The 15602-nt window shown below is 40.1% G+C and overlaps 1 protein-coding gene across 2 annotated transcripts in view; it reads left to right on the top strand.

The window, feature by feature from the left end:
- The first annotated feature begins 955 nt into the window (after positions 1–955).
- Positions 956–15602, top strand: part of INTS4 (integrator complex subunit 4) — a 107821-nt gene continuing 93174 nt past the window's right edge. The window contains exons 1-2 of one of the 2 annotated variants that reach the window (XM_045816178.2): positions 956–1202; positions 5906–6100. In XM_045816178.2, coding sequence (XP_045672134.1) covers positions 1149–1202; positions 5906–6100 — 249 coding nt within the window. In that variant the 5' untranslated portion in view covers positions 956–1148. The remainder of the gene's footprint in view (positions 1203–5905; positions 6101–15602) is intronic. The other variant, XM_045816179.2, reaches the window with a different exon arrangement.

Here is a 15602-nt window from a genome sequence, read left to right as displayed (position 1 = left end):
CTGTTGCACCTTGATTGTCTTCAGCTAGAAATAATCCATGTAGCAAAATGGCGTGTTTTGTGGTCATTTTTCTGCCCCGACAACCCCGCTATCCTGAGGAAGTTAGTAGGTCTGTTTGAATCACATTCGTGTTATCCAAGGATACTTGACCTCTGATTATGTTTGAGTGTCTCTCTTCCCTGTTACACTGTAGGACTTTAGGGTAAACACCATTTTTTATGTGTTTTGGGGTCTTCTGTACCTACCACGGCAACCCGCATTAACGCTTTTGAAAGAAGTTAACAATGAATGGCTGAAGTATAACGAACGAGGTAAAACTCGACCTCCGGTTTCATTAACATGACTAATACACTTCAGTGTGCCAAATATTTCTGCAGTATTTCATTCCATTGTCACTACATCTTGGTCAGGTTAGGTGTGAGCACGTTCAGAGTTGAGGCTCTTTGCTCATTAAGTGTCAGTTGTAGTCTGAAACTTTGGTGCTTGACTCTTGACCTCAGGATTCTTTCCCCTCTCTTGTAGCTATCAGAGGAAGGGTTGATTCCTTGAAGATACGTAGATTTCAAACAACTGTAATGAAAGAGTTGGAAAAAGAATTGGTGGCACACAGCTAAACCGAAAAGAGAGCTCAAAAAAGCTACAACCAGCAAAAGGAGAACAGCCAAGGACGACAGGAACGCCAGTTAGGCCTCTCTCCCTTATCTCTGAGCTAAACGACTCCCGCAGCTCCAGGTTTTGCTTCTAGCTCTGGATCGTCCCGCCTCTGCCCTTTGCCCTGTACTTCCGCCCTCCCTTCGCTCAGCTCCGCTGCCAGTCTCCCGACCACTCTGAAACCACTAGAGAACCCCCGAAGGCTCCCATTGGCTCATCTGCCCTTCCAGTCCAGTCGCCTCCCGCCAGAGGCTCCGCCCCCTCACTCTGCGCCCTCATTTTCGTTCCGCCAGCGCACAAGGCGTAGGCGGACAAATTCTGCTGCACCGCGGGAAAGGGTAGTCGAGCAGCAGGAAGAGGCCTCTCTTTCTCGGAACCCCACTGCTTTGTGGGATTGTGGCGAGTTCCTCAGGCCTAGACAAGTTTTCCGGATTCCTCCACCCCCCCCCCCCGCCTCCCTCGTGGAGTACGGAAGCTGAGAGAGTCCGCGGGCAGTCATGGCGGCGCACCTGAAGAAGCGGGTGTACGAGGAATTCACTAAGGTGGTTCAGGTAATTTACGGAAGGAAAGGTCCCAGGACCAGTCCCGGGCGGGGAAGGTTATCCACGCTCCACACACTTTGCCACAGGCGCCACAAACCTGGTTGAGTGTAGACTACTTAGATACACTCTCCGAAACTACACTTAAGTGGGCGTGTTCGTTTGCAGCTGCTGTTGTCGTCATTAATATGTGCAGTCTGACACTTAAAAAATAAAATTATTAGAGAGAACAAATAGCACTTTACAATTTACGAAAATGTCTAATCCGTCATCTCAGTTTATTCGGGTTACATTAGCACCTGAATGTGACTCGAGAGCTTCTGGAGGGATACGAGGATTCAGAGCCAATTTCTGGTAGAGCCCCACCCACCTCCCGTTACAAAAAAAAAAAAAAAAAAAAAAGCACCCGGGGACTAGTTGGTTGTATGCAAAACTCTGAGGGGTTGGAAGAAGAGTCTGTAGAAATCCTCAAGACCCAGCCAAAGTAGGTGAGGGTCACAGGCTGCATGGGGGCAGAAGTTTTCATTGGTGGAACAGCTTACCTAGGCAGTGGAGCAGTATTTTCCTCCTTTGGAGTTAAGGACAGGTGGTCCGAGCCCCTGTTAGAGCAGTGATTCTCCGTGTGTCTCCACATATATTGCTAGAGTAGAGGTTGATCCCAAGTTATCTCGTGTGTCCTGCTTTTTCAGACTTTTAATGCAAATTAACCTGGTGATCTTGTTAAAATGTTGATTATACTCAGTTGGGGGGGGTGGAGGTGAGGCAATAATCTGCATTTCTGACAAGCCCCCAGTTGATGCTGGTAGACCAAAAGCATCCTTAGATCCGTAGAGTACCCCTAGATCTTTAGACTTCTAGTGTGGCAGGATTTAGATCATCAGTTTAAGGAAACTCCTTAAACATTTCATTCATTCCTTCAACAAGAGTTTGTTAGGGGAGTGGTTTCTATGTGTCAGGTATAGTGAAAGGTGTTGAGCTACAAATTCCAATACACATTAGCGCCCCTGCACTTTAGAAGCTCACAGGCTAGTGGGAGAGACAGAAAAGCATACCTGTGATTATAATACAGAGAAGTGATTGTATTGACAAATGAAGTTTTTCTTCCTCTTTTCAGTTATCATTTCTTTTCTGTTTCCCGGACACATCTTTGTAGCATATTCCCACTGACTGTAGGGAAGTTAGTCTGCTGCCTTTTTTTCCTTAAAATAACTTTGAGATTTAAACTTGACACTTTTTCGTTGCTCAATTTTATGTGAAATTAGTCGTATTGAATTTTTGAAATGAGTCTAGATTCAGGGAGGTTTATCTTTTCTAATTTAAAAAAAAAAAAATCTCTACTACCCAACATGGGGCTCAAACCCACAACCCCCAAATCAAGAGTTGCATGTTGCACCAGCTGAGCCAGGAGGGCCTCCTCAAGAAAGTTTTTCTAATTTCACAGAGCTGCTGTTTCTGTGATTTGTTTTCTGGCATTTTCTGGGTCTGTTTCCCCTGCCCACTTTTTTTTCCTTCGTAATTGTGGCAAAATACATATTTTACCATTTTAAACATTTATTTTTTATTTATTTTATTTTTTTGGAGCTCAAGAGTGAGTGAGGGGCAGAGGGAGAGGGTAAGAGAGAATCTTTAGCAGGCTCCATGCTCAGCACAGAGCCCAATGCAGGGCTTGATCTCACCGCCCTGAAATCATGACCTGAGCTGAAATCAAGAATTGGATGCCTAACTGACTGAGCCACCCAGGGGCCCCCATTTTAGACAATTTTAAGTATACAGTTCAGTGGCATTCTGTACATGCATTGTTTTACAGTGTGATTTACTTTCTTTCCATTGTTCTTTTGTTCCCACTTCTTAGGAGTACTCACCCTTCCTCCAGCATTACATGTGTTTACACTTCTCCAAACTCTTGTACCATTTGTCTCTTTTACGTGGAATGCATGTCATTTTCCCCTTTATTTTTGCTCTCAGATTTTGGTTTCAAGACCCATCTAAAACCTCAGCAAGAGTTTTCGTCTCTTCCTCCCCTGCTTCTGTGGCTAGTACTCTGTTCATACTCATCTGTTTGTACTTATCACTCAGTGTTATTAGTTGTTAACCTTAAAAATGTTATGTTACCAGCCAAAATGTAATTATTTGGGAATAACAGAATGTGCAGTTCAGGACATGCAAGCCATGGCAAAACCACAGGCGGGTCCAACAAACAAAAAAGATGACTTTTATTTTATGGAGAATAAGGAGGAAGTTTTGAAGGGAAAGTCTAGGGTGATGAGAGTTTCTCATTGGCTGAGTTGCAGGGGCGGTCGATTTCTTGTAGGAGATGCAATGTTGATCTTTCCCTGTTGGGGCCTGTAATTGATGATTCTTTCCTGTTGATTTTTCTGTTGGGGTCTATAATCCACAGTTTTTTCCATAATTGTTGAGTGGCACTCTTCCCCCCTCTAACCTCCCCTTGTATCCTCCCTACTCAGTTTTAGTGAGTTTTCTCTTTGTTAATTTCACACAGTATACATATCTCCCTACCAATCTGGACTCCTTAAGGACAGAGATAAGCCTGGTTCATCTCCGTGTCCTTTGTTACGTGTAGGAGACTCTGAATTGTATGAATGGAGGTCTTGGTTCTTGGATTCGCCACAAAGATTTATGTTGAGGATCCAAGCTCAAAGACAGAAAGAGTGTAGCAGCCACAAAGCAGTTTATTAAGGATAGTACACTCTCAAGACGGGAGAGTGTGCAGGCCCAGAGGTGGCTACTACATTGGAACTAGGGGTGTCTTTTTGTGTTTGCATAGATTATGGCTTATAGCTAGGGTGGTCTCTTACTGGGGTTGTTTCCAGTCATCTAAGGGACTCTTCCTACCAGTTGGGAGGGGGAGTTTTTGGCCCTTCCAGGTTCTTGCCGGAACTGTCTTGGCCATCTTCCTCCACAGGAGTGGGGGGGTTGGGGGGGTGGACTTGAAACCGAAGTGTAAGTATATTGTAATGAAGCTGTAGGTTACCGTGGGGCAGAGGTTGAAGAGGAGAGCTGCATGTTCTGCACCTGTGGCTCTGCCTCTGTCAGCTCCAGGGTTCGGAAGCCTTCCCAGGATGTTAAGAGCCACAAAGTCAGAATGCTGTGCCCTCAGGCTTGTCATGTGTCACCTATTTATCACCGCCCTTGCCCCCAGCTCATGGGGGCTCTTATCACCCCTGGATGACCATAGGTCCTGGCTCACTAAAATGTTATTGATGGTTGACTGATGGCAGATATTGGTTTGTCTTCCCCCTTACATACTCTGTATGGAAAGAAATCTTTCTCAGGTTTTGACCTGACTGGAGCCCAAGTAACACAGAAGACTGAATTTGTGTAGAATAGGATGGGAATGGGTAAGGATTTTAAGAGAAGAGCTCATTTCTTCATTCTACATGAATCATTACCTTAGAGTGATGAAATGAGATCTTAGTGCTTCTCATCTTTTCCCCTGCTATGAAAATGAGGAAGAAGAGAGAACTGGGATGTATTTAGTGCTAATTATGTGTTTGTACACATAATGACATCATACTTTAGACTTCTCAAATATCCGTATGATACAGGTACTGTATTCCCTTTTATAGAAGAAGGATGGGCCTCCTCTCACTAGTAAGTGGCTACCGAACTCAAATTCTCTGACTTCAAAACCCTTGGTCTCTTTACATCATGCCGTGCTTTGTTCCTGACTAGAATGATCCTAATCTTTTCTCTGTAGAAATGTACATTTGTAAAGAGATGATTGCTCAGGATACCAAAATGATGCATCAAATGTCAAGGAAAATTACTGATTGCAACATTTGTCTTGTTTATGGTGCTCTCTGTGCCTACCCACTAGGGCCTGACTTAAGCCTTGGTGGGACAGGTTCCCTTTGACATGAACTTTTTGGCATCCATTATACATAACGAATGCATCTAGAAAGCTAATTATGCGCCATCCTTGGGAGAATTGAGAAAATAGTTACTCAAATAATTTTGCTTGTCCTGTAGTTCAGATGAGGATCCTTAATTGAGAAAGACTGGTAGCAGTGTCGTAATTCCCATTTTACAGATGATGAGAGTAAGAATTATGACTTACTTAGCACAGCAGAATTGGAACTGAGATAAGTCCTAATGCTGAACAGTCATTCAGTAAACATTTGCTAAGTGGCTACAGTTTGTGAGGTATTTGACTATTTTTAATTTTTTTTACACTAACCATCCTTTTAATAAAGGCAGAATGGTTTGGGTAGTCATCTGGAATAAGGAGAAGAATTTTTACTCAGTGTAAGCTACGGATAGTTCCCGTCAGTTCCAGTTTCTTGTGAGGGAAGCTGAGCCTGGTGGGTGCCTCAGCACAGTCTGAATGTGTTTATAAACTGAGATTTCTTTTTAAATAAATAATGAGAGATCCTTTGTGTGTCCTTTTTACCCTAAAGCTACGACAGTCTTGAGAGATAGGCAGAACAAAATGGTAGTGGATCTACTTTATAGAGAAAGAAATTGAGACTTGGAGAAATGAAATGACTAGCCCACAGTGGTAGGAGCTAGTGAAAAGCAAAATGGGGCCTCAGCGCCTGGTCTCCAGTCCAGTGCCCTTTTTCCAGTTCATAACACTGCTTTTCCCTAAAGTTAGGTCTATCAGTTAAACACATTATTTGGTATAAGGGAGTGGGGCAAAGTGAAATTTGCAGACCCCGTGTTTTCATCTGTTATCTTTGCCTACTCCTTTGCAGCAACAACAGGAGGAGATTGCAACCAAGAAACTCCGATTGACAAAACCAAGTAAATCTGCAGCACTCCACATCGATCTGTGTAAAGCTACCTCCCCAGCAGATGCTTTGCAGTACCTACTCCAGTTTGCCAGGAAGCCTGTTGAAGCAGAAAGCGTGGAGGGAGTAGTCAGGATTCTCTTGGAACATTATTACAAGGTAAGAAGGTCTTCAGCACCTGATGGGAGTGTATATAAGAATTGTATCACGTCTGGGGCGCCTGGGTGGCTCAGTCGTTAAAGCGTCTGCCTTTGGCTCAGGGCGTGATCCCAGAGTCCTGGGATTGAGCCCCGCATCAGGCTCCCTGCTCCACTGGGACCCTGCTTCTTCCTCTCCCACTCTCCATGCTTGTGTTCCCTCTCTCGCTGGCTCTCTCTCTCTGTCAAATAAATAAATAAAATCTTTAAAAAAAAAAAAAGAATTGTATCATGTCTACAGAATGGGTTAGTATTGTAAGATAAATAAGAAGGTGTTCATTCAGCAGTCTTTTATTGAGGGCCTTCCACGGGCCAGGCACAGAGATAAAAAAAGATCCAGATCCTGTCCTCAGAAACTTGGCAGCATCTCCGTGTGGATAGAGAGAGTGTCCATATAGTGTATACAGAGACAGATGTGAACATACTGCTGGGGGTGGTGTTGCCTGTGTTACGCTGAGTGCAGTGGGAGTGCAAAGGAGAGCTCCAGCCATGACCCTCTGTAACCAGACTTGTCTCTGAAATGTCACCCTGTCATCCTGCTGTTATTGCCCTATTTCAAAGCCCTCATATCTAATTGTGATAGCCCCCTTTTTTTAACTTTTTTTTTTTCTTTGCATAGTGGCATTTCATTTCTCTGTGTATTTTACTGGGTTAGAAAAAAACATCAGTTTGTGATTGATTAAATACAGGAAATAGTTTAAACAGAAATGAAATTCACAAGATGTGTTTATTTTTCAGTTTATAAGATCTGAAGTAAAAGGGAATACGTGATTTCCAAATATTTGAATCACAGATAAATCAAAGTTTTAAACTTTAGTATGAAAAATTTTAAGCCTATAGAAAAGTTGAGACAATACTGCAGTGATCTGCCAAATACCCAAAGGGATTTAACACAAAACGAGTATCTTGCCAAATTTGCTCTGTTTGTTTTCCTTAAGTTTTTAAAACTATTTCCCTAAATAGTTCGGTAAGGGACTTAAAAAAACCCACATCAGATAAAACTAAATTTTCTTAATGTCCTCTAACAACTAGTCAATATTCAAATTGCTCTCATTTCCGAAATATCTTTTTATAGTTGATTTGTTCAAATCAAAATGCAAACACTATTCACACATGGCATTTGGTCTTTTTACATTTTTTTTAATTAATTTTTTTAAAAGGTTTTATTTATTTGACAGAGAGAGTGAACACAAGCAGGCGGAGCGGCAGGGAGAGGGAGAGGTAAGGCCTCCACTGAGCAGAGAGCCCGATGCGGGACTTGATCCCAGGACCCTGGGATCATGACCTGAGCCAAAGGCAGATGCTTAACCGACTGAGCCACCCAGTGCACCTAATTTTTTTTTTTAAAGATTTTATTTATTTATTTGTCAGAGAGAAAGAGAGAGTGGTAGGCAGAGGGAGAAGCAGGCTCCCAGCTGAGCAAGGAGCTGATGTGGGACTCGATCCCAGGACCCTGGGATCATGACCTGAGCCAAAGGCAGACGCTTAACCAACTGAGCCACCCAAGCGTCCCTGGTCTTTTTTAAATCTAGAACAATTTTTATTATTTTGGTGACATTGACCTGATAAACTCAGTCAGTTGTTGATAAAATGTCTTGTTTTTTTAATTTGTTTACTTCCTTAAGGGTTAATTTGCTCCTCTATCCCTTTTATTTACTAGAAACAGAAAGTTAAATATACAGTGTAGGCCTTGTTAGATTCAGGTTAAGCATATTTTTGAAATTTTTAAGAATGCGTTATAGATGACGACTTGTATTTCATATTGCACCTGTCAGGATGCATGTAATGTCTTTAAGTGTTTCCTTGCAAAAGCTGCTTTTTCTCTTCAGTCTCTTTTCTTTCTATAAACTATGTTTATTTAAATCTTTTATGTATGACATAAAGGGTCTTTTCCTTTACACATATAATGTTGTAGCTTAATCAGAAATGCTTATAGTTTTCCAAAGATCTTGTGGATTTTCAGAAATCCATGTCTTTTCATGTGCTGTTCCCCCAGCCTAGAACCCCTCTGTTTCCCTCCCACTGCTCTGTGATCTGGTCTGCCACTTTTTCTGCCAAGCATATTCCTTCCTCAGAGTCTTTCCACTTATGTTTCCTTCCACCTAGAACACTTCCCTCAGATGTTCATATGTCTACTTCCCACACTTTGTTCAAGTCATAGCTCAAATGTCACTTTTTCATTAAGGCCTTTTTTATCCCTGTATTTAAAATTGAAACTGCCTGTTTCACCCCAGAACCTCCTAGCTCCTTTCCTTGATTTTGTTTTCTCCATAGCACTTACCATCTTCTCATATTCTTTTTTTAAAAAAGATTTATTAAGGAGGGCACATATTGCATGGTGCCCTGGGTGTTATATGCAAGTAATGAATCATGGAACATTGCATCAAGAACTGGGGATGTACTGTATGGTGACTAATATAACAAAATAAATATTATTTAAAAAAAAAAGAAATATCAGATGTTAACAAATAATAATTATTCAGTACATTTTCCTAAATATAAAGGGATAAATTATCACTGATTAACAAAATGAATGAATAAATAAATTTTTAAAAGAAAAAAATAAATAAAAGATTTGTTTATTTGTTTGAGAGCACACACATGCATGTGTGCACAGGAGGAGGAGAAGAGGGAGAGGATGAAAAATCCTCAAGTAGACTCTGAGCTGAGTGTGGATCATGACATGGGTTTTGATCTCACGACCTTGAGGTCATGACCTGAGCCATCAGAGTCTGGCTGAGCCACCCAGGCACTCGCCCCCAGTCTTCTCGTATTTTATATAATTTTCTCATTTATTTGGTTCTTTAAGCTCTTCTTGAACAGGGATTTTTGTTTTTTTAAATTAAATTAAAGATGCATCTGCAGTACCAAGAACAGTGCGTGGTAACATTAATATTTGTTGAATGAGTGAGCGTATGCATTTGTGAGACTTTTTACTCAGTTAACAAATGCTTATTATATATCAGGCATTTTTTCTGGGCACTGGACAGACCTGTTAGCACACTTATTAGCTCTTGGTATAGCCAGTGTTTGCCATATGTCTCTCTCCTTTAGACTTTAAGCCCCTAAATTCAGAGACTACAAATCTGTTTATCTCTGTCACAGTTCCTGACAAGGTCCCTGAAACATTGTAGGGAGTTAATAAATGCAGCCCTCATGTTTTACATGAATGTAATCAGGGTTTCTGTTCTTAAGTTTTTAGACACTTGATCTATTTTTAGTTACCTCTTTTCTTAGCAATATCCAGCTATTATATGATAATATAACTGTTACCCATGGTCATCTGTAATAATACTTCTTAGAACCATTAACATTTATACAGCTTGTTGGAGTTTGTAAAGCTCTTTCCACATGTAATATTTTTTAATCCTGATGACAATACCATTGTTACTTGTGTAATCCAGGTAAGGAACTAAGCTTGGAGGGGCGCCTGGGTGGCTCAGTTGGTTAAGCGGCTGCCTTTGGCTCAGGTCATTGGGGTTGAGCCCCACATCGGGCTCCCTGCTCAGCGGGGAACCTATTTCTCCCTCCTCCTGCTGCTCCCCCTGCTTGTGCGTGTGTGCGCGCGCGTGGTCTCTCTCTCTCTCTCAATAAATAAATGTATGTATGTATGTATGTATATATGTTTTAAAAAGAAGAAGAACTAAGCTTGGAGCAGTTCAGTTTTCAGGATGACCCAGCTAAGTAAATGGAAGGTGTGGATTTGATCTGGATTTTTTTTTTTAACTTTTTGTCATGAAACATTTCAAATCATATACAAGTATAGGGAATGGTTTAATTAATTCCCAAGCACCCATTATCCGCTTTGTGGCCAAACTTGTTTTTATTCCCATGCCCCCCCCCAAGCTGTCCACTTCCGCTTCCTCTACTCTTACCCTTTCTACCATATTCTCCCTGGCATCATATCATTTTGTTCATAAATTTCAATTATGAAAAAATTGAATTGTGAAATTATATCTCTAAACAATACTCTTTTAAAAGACATAATCACAATACCATTATCATGTCTAAAACAAAAATTGAACTCAGGTTTCTGATGTTATACCTCAGGCTCTTTAACTAGGCCATGCTGTGTGCATTACTCTAGCAGATTCTAGCCCCAAAGGAAATGAGGGATGCCAAATGTATCCAGTTCTAGATTGATGACCATAGTGTTTTTTTATCCTTTTGTCTGTTATCCATAAATGTGGTCTCTTATATTTTAGTGGATAAGCTACTTGGGCTTCTTCTCTCCTCCAAATTTTTCTGTAGTCAGGCAACAGTATCTGACCTTCTTTCATATGAGGGGTTCTTCACTTATGCTACTGTGCTAGTTGCTGTGGAGGATGTAGAGCTGTGAGACATGTTCCTTGTCCTTTTGGGGCTAGCAGTATATTGGTAGACCAAATAATATATGTAGTATGTAGTAAGGGCTGAGGTTATTCATTTGTTCATTTTTTTCATTTTCTCGAAACATCCTGAATACTAACCGTGTGCCAGTACTTGTGCTTAATGTTGGAGATAAGAGATGATTATGTGATCTCTGATCTGAGTCTAGTTGGATAGATAACACAATAAATGTATAATAACAATCCAGTGTTGTAGGTGCTGTGAAATTTGGGACAGGTTATGATATGACCTCAAAGAGGAGGGCGGTCAGTTTGACTTGGAAGCGGGGGACTAGAAAGACATTATAGAATAGTAGTGATTCTTGAGATGAGTCCTTTAAAACAGATTTGGGCCAGTTGGAAAACAGGAGGAAAGAAAGACATTTTAGAAAGAAAGAGCAGTTGTGAGCAAAGGCATGGAGATGTGAAATAGCCTGTCGCGTTAGAAGAAATGCAAGCAGCTGGTATAGATTTTAGGTTGAAAGCTCTTTAAGAGATAAGACTACAAATCGTGGAGGGCCTGTATTTTATCTTGTGGGTTTTGTTTTAGAAATGTCACTCTGGAAACAGGATGGAGGATGGAGGAATTGGACGAGGGCAAGATGGGTGTTAGGGTGACCGACTATGAGACTGGTAAGTCTGTAGCAAGGTGATGAAAGCCTGAACCAGGACAGTTTTAATGGTGAGAAGAACAGTTACTGGAGAGGGCTTCCTGGAGGCAATTTGTTTTAAGCTTACGTGTCGAGGGTACCAGGAGATAATTTTAGAAAGTAGAAGAACTTGGGTAAAGTATCCAGATGGATAAGGAATGTCACTAGGTCAGATACTCTCTTACTCTTTTTGTGCCATTCTTACCTCCTTTTATCTGCTAGGCTTAGTACTTCTGCTCTCTCTGCAGCTCTCTTGTGTTTGGAGGTCTGTGACTCCATTCCAGACCATTGAAAGGCTATATAGTTCTTCTCCTGTCCTCTCTCATTGCAGACTATTTTTGACTGGTATTTGACTAGTCCGTTGTCTCAGAAAGACAATTACTTGATTCTGTGATATTTTAGTAATTTGAAGGCCATAAAATAATTGGTTTTTCTTTATATTCAAAACTGCATTCAGGATCTCCTTTCATTCTCCAATCTACCTTATCTTGGGAAATGGTCCCATTATCAATATAGACCCTTAAATCGGAAACCTGAGAAAGATCCTTTACCTTTTCCTCTCCTCCTATTCTCTTCTTCACTAAGTCTTGTTGATTTTACTTTCAGAATACCTCTTATGTTTCTACCGTAACATATTTTGTTTTATTTCACTTGGTTTATTTAGAGAGCAAGAGTGTGTGAGCGGGGGATGGTGGTGGTGCAGCAGCAGGAGAGGGAGAGAGAATCTTAAGCAGACTCCATGCACAGCACAGAACCCAATGCAGGGCTTGATCTCAGGACCCTGAGATCATGACTTGAGCCGAAATCAAGAGTTGGACGCTTAACTGACTGAGCTACCCAGGCTCCCCACATTTAAAATATTTTATCGAGGAATATAACACAAAGAATAGGTAGAAAAATGTCATACAGCCTATTGCTCTATCACCCTGTGAACACAGTGTGTAACCACCATCCAGGTCAAGAAATGGAAAATTATCAGCCTCCCATAAGCCTCTTCAGACTCGCTTCTAATGATTTAGATCTTTCCCATAAGATAACCACCACTGTCTTGACATTCAGGGTAATAACTACCTTTCTTTTATTTTTTACCATTAAGCCTACACTCTTAAATACAATTAGTTTTGCCTTTTTTTTTTTAACTTCATATAATTAGAGAATACAGTGTGTATCTTTTATGTGTGGCTTTTGCTCAAAATTCTACCTATATAGATATTCATTCATATCGTTGACGGTAGTTCATTCATTTTTACCACAGCATAAGATTTCATTGTATGAATATACCCTAATTTATTTATCCATTCCATCATTGAAGGACATTTAGGCTGTCTCCACTTTTTAGCCGTTACAGGAAATGGTGCCATGAACATTTTGTACAGGTCTCTTGGTATGCCATGTCTTACATTTCTATATTCTGTATACCCTGGCGTGAAATTACTGAGCCAACTTTTTCAAGGTGGTAGTACCAATTTACACCCCCTGTTGGCGCTGTGAGAATTCCAATTCCATATATTTGCTCACAGTTGGAATTGTGGATCTTTTTCATTTGACAGTTCCTTTGGATGTGTATGGTATATCATTGTGGCCTTAATTTGCATTCCTTGGATATCTGATGAAGTGGAACATCTTTAATATGTTTAATTGGCCGTTTGGATATCTTTTTAGATAATGTCTATTGATGTTTCTTGCATATTTTTCTTTTTCCTTATTGTTTTGTGTGAATTCTTTATATTCCAGTACAAGTTCTTTAATGGCTTTAATGGTTATATGTGTTTTCAAATATCTTCTTCCTTTTAGTCACTCCCACCTTCCCCCACCCCCCACCTTTTAGTCCCTTAGTGTTGTATTTTGATGAAAAGTTCTTAATGTAGTCCAATATGACAGTCTTTTCATTTATTTTTCTTCTTTTTCTTACCTGTTTTGCTACCCTGAACTCATTAAGACATTTTGCTACATTTTTACTAGAAGCTTTATTATTGCTTTTCACACATGGGATTGATGTGTATGAATGTTGCTTGGGTATATGGAAATCCAAATGTCCAGCACCTTTTATTGAAAAGGATGTCCTTTCTCCATTGTTCTGCAGTACCACTGTTGTGGTAAATTAAGTGTTTATATATGGGTGTTTCAGGGCTTTCTGTTCTATTCCAGTAGTCTGTTTGTCTGTTCTCATGCCAGTGCCATGCTCTCTTAGCATAGCATTATATTAAATCTCTATGTCTTGTAGGACAAGTTCACTCACCTTGCTTTTCTTTATGAATATCTTATTCTTGATCTTTTCATTTTTTTAAAATGAATTTTGATATCAGCTTGTGAAATTCTGCCCCAAAACAAAATTTCTGTTAGGATTTTGTAGGTTTGCGATAACTCTATAGTTCTGATGACATTTGGGGATTGACATTTTACAGTATTGAGTTTTCCAGTCCATAATCGTGGTACATCCCTATTGTTTTAATACTGTTTTATAGTTTTTGGCATGGAGATTTTGTTCATTTTTGCTAGTTATTCCTAGATATTTAATATTTTGTTATTGTAAATAATATTTTTTATTTTTATTTTTTATTTTATTTTTTTTAAAGATTTTATTTATTTATTCGACAGAGATAGAGACAGCCAGTAAGAGAGGGAACACAAGCAGGGGGAGTGGGAGAGGAAGAAGCAGGCTCATAACGGAAGAGCCTGATGTGGGGCTCGATCCCAGATCGCCGGGATCACGCCCTGAGCCGAAGGCAGACGCTTAACCGCTGTGCCACCCAGGTGCCCCAATATATATTTTTTAAAGATTTTATTTATTTATTTGACAGAGAGAGAGACAGCCAGCGAGAGAGGGAACACAGGCAGGGGGAGTGGGAGAGGAAGAAGCAGGCTCCCATCGGAGGAGCCTGATGTGGGGCTCGATCCCATAACGCCTGGATCACGCCCTGAGCCGAAGGCAGACGCTTAACGACTGTGCCACCCAGGCGCCCCTGTAAATAATATTTTTTTAATTTCATTTTTTAACACTACATAGCTGATATTCAGAAATGCAGTTTACTTTTATTTATTAACTCATATATCTTACAACCTTACTTAACAATTTTAATAAATTATATGTAGATTATTTTGAATTTTTTACAAATAATCATCAGCAAATAATGACTTTAATATTAAAGTAATGATACCAGCTATCTTTTGATTGTAGTTTGTGTGGTATACCTGCTTCTACCTTTATTTTCATCTTTTTTATGTCTTTTTGTTTTAGATAAGACCTATGTAAATAACATGTAGTTTTTTATTTTTATTTATTTACTTTTAAAGATTTATTTATTAGAGAGCAAGCAGGGGAAGGGGCAGAGGGAGAAGAAGACAAGCAGACTCCCCATTGAGCAGGGAGCCTGAAGTGGGGCTCAATCCCAGGACCCCAGATCATGACCTTGAGCCAAAATCGAGAGTTGGATCCTTAGTCACCTGAGCCACCTGGGCTCCAACATGTAGTTCGTTTAAAAAAAAATGTTTTATTTTTAAAATTGATCATTTAGTTCATTACGTTTAATGTAATTACTGATGTATGTGGATTTAAAACTACCCTCTTACTAAATGCTTTATATTTATCTTACTTGTTTAATGTTCTTTTTTTCCTCTTGTTTCTTGCCACCTTTTGAATTTTTAAAAAAATTCTTTGCATCTTTAGTTTGGGAGTTAAACATTCTTTTATACTTTTTTACTGGTTAGCCTAGATCTTACAACATAAAATTTTTAAAAATTTGAAGTGAACTTTTTTTTTTTAAGGTTTTATATATTTGTCTGACAGAGAGGGTGTACAAGCAAGGGGGAGAGACAGAGAGAGAGGGAGAAGCAGGCTCCCCCAGGAGCAGGGAACCTGATGTGGGGCTCAATTCCAAGACCCCTGAGCCGAAGATAGATGCTTACCAACTGAGTCACCCAGGCACCCCTGAAGTGAAATTTTTTAAAATTTTATTTTATTTTTATCGAAGTGTAATACAATAGGAATTCTTGACTTGCCAAAGTCAAATGTTATATGGCACAATAACCATTTTGGACAGTGCAAGGACTTACCTCCGTTTATCCATCTTCCTGACTTATATGCGTGTATAATATATATTTTAAATCTCCATTTTTCATTCTGTAAGACAGTGTGGTATTTTTTGTTTTTGTTTTTGTGTTTTTTTGAGAGAGAGAGAGCACATGCATGCAAGGGAGTCACAGAGGGAGAGGGAGGGAGAGAGAATCTGAAGCTGGCTCCCTGCTCAGTGCAGAGCCTGACACAGGGCTTGATCTTAAAACCCTGAGATCATGCATGACCTGAGCGGAAATCAAGAGTCAGACGCTTAACTGACTGAGCCATCCAGGTGCCCCAAGACAGTGTTATTTTATATAGGCAATATTCATTTAGATTTACTAAATATTTATCATTTACTTCAATGTATTTATCATTGCTTTTCTCTCCTTC

Source organism: Ursus americanus, chromosome 16 (assembly GCF_024610735.1).
Source record: "Ursus americanus isolate L20-20 chromosome 16, mUrsAme1.1.p, whole genome shotgun sequence".
NCBI classification, from domain to species: domain Eukaryota; kingdom Metazoa; phylum Chordata; class Mammalia; order Carnivora; family Ursidae; genus Ursus; species Ursus americanus.
The sequence above is the reverse complement of the archived record's forward strand: the minus strand, read 5'-3'. Positions and strand labels throughout refer to the sequence as shown.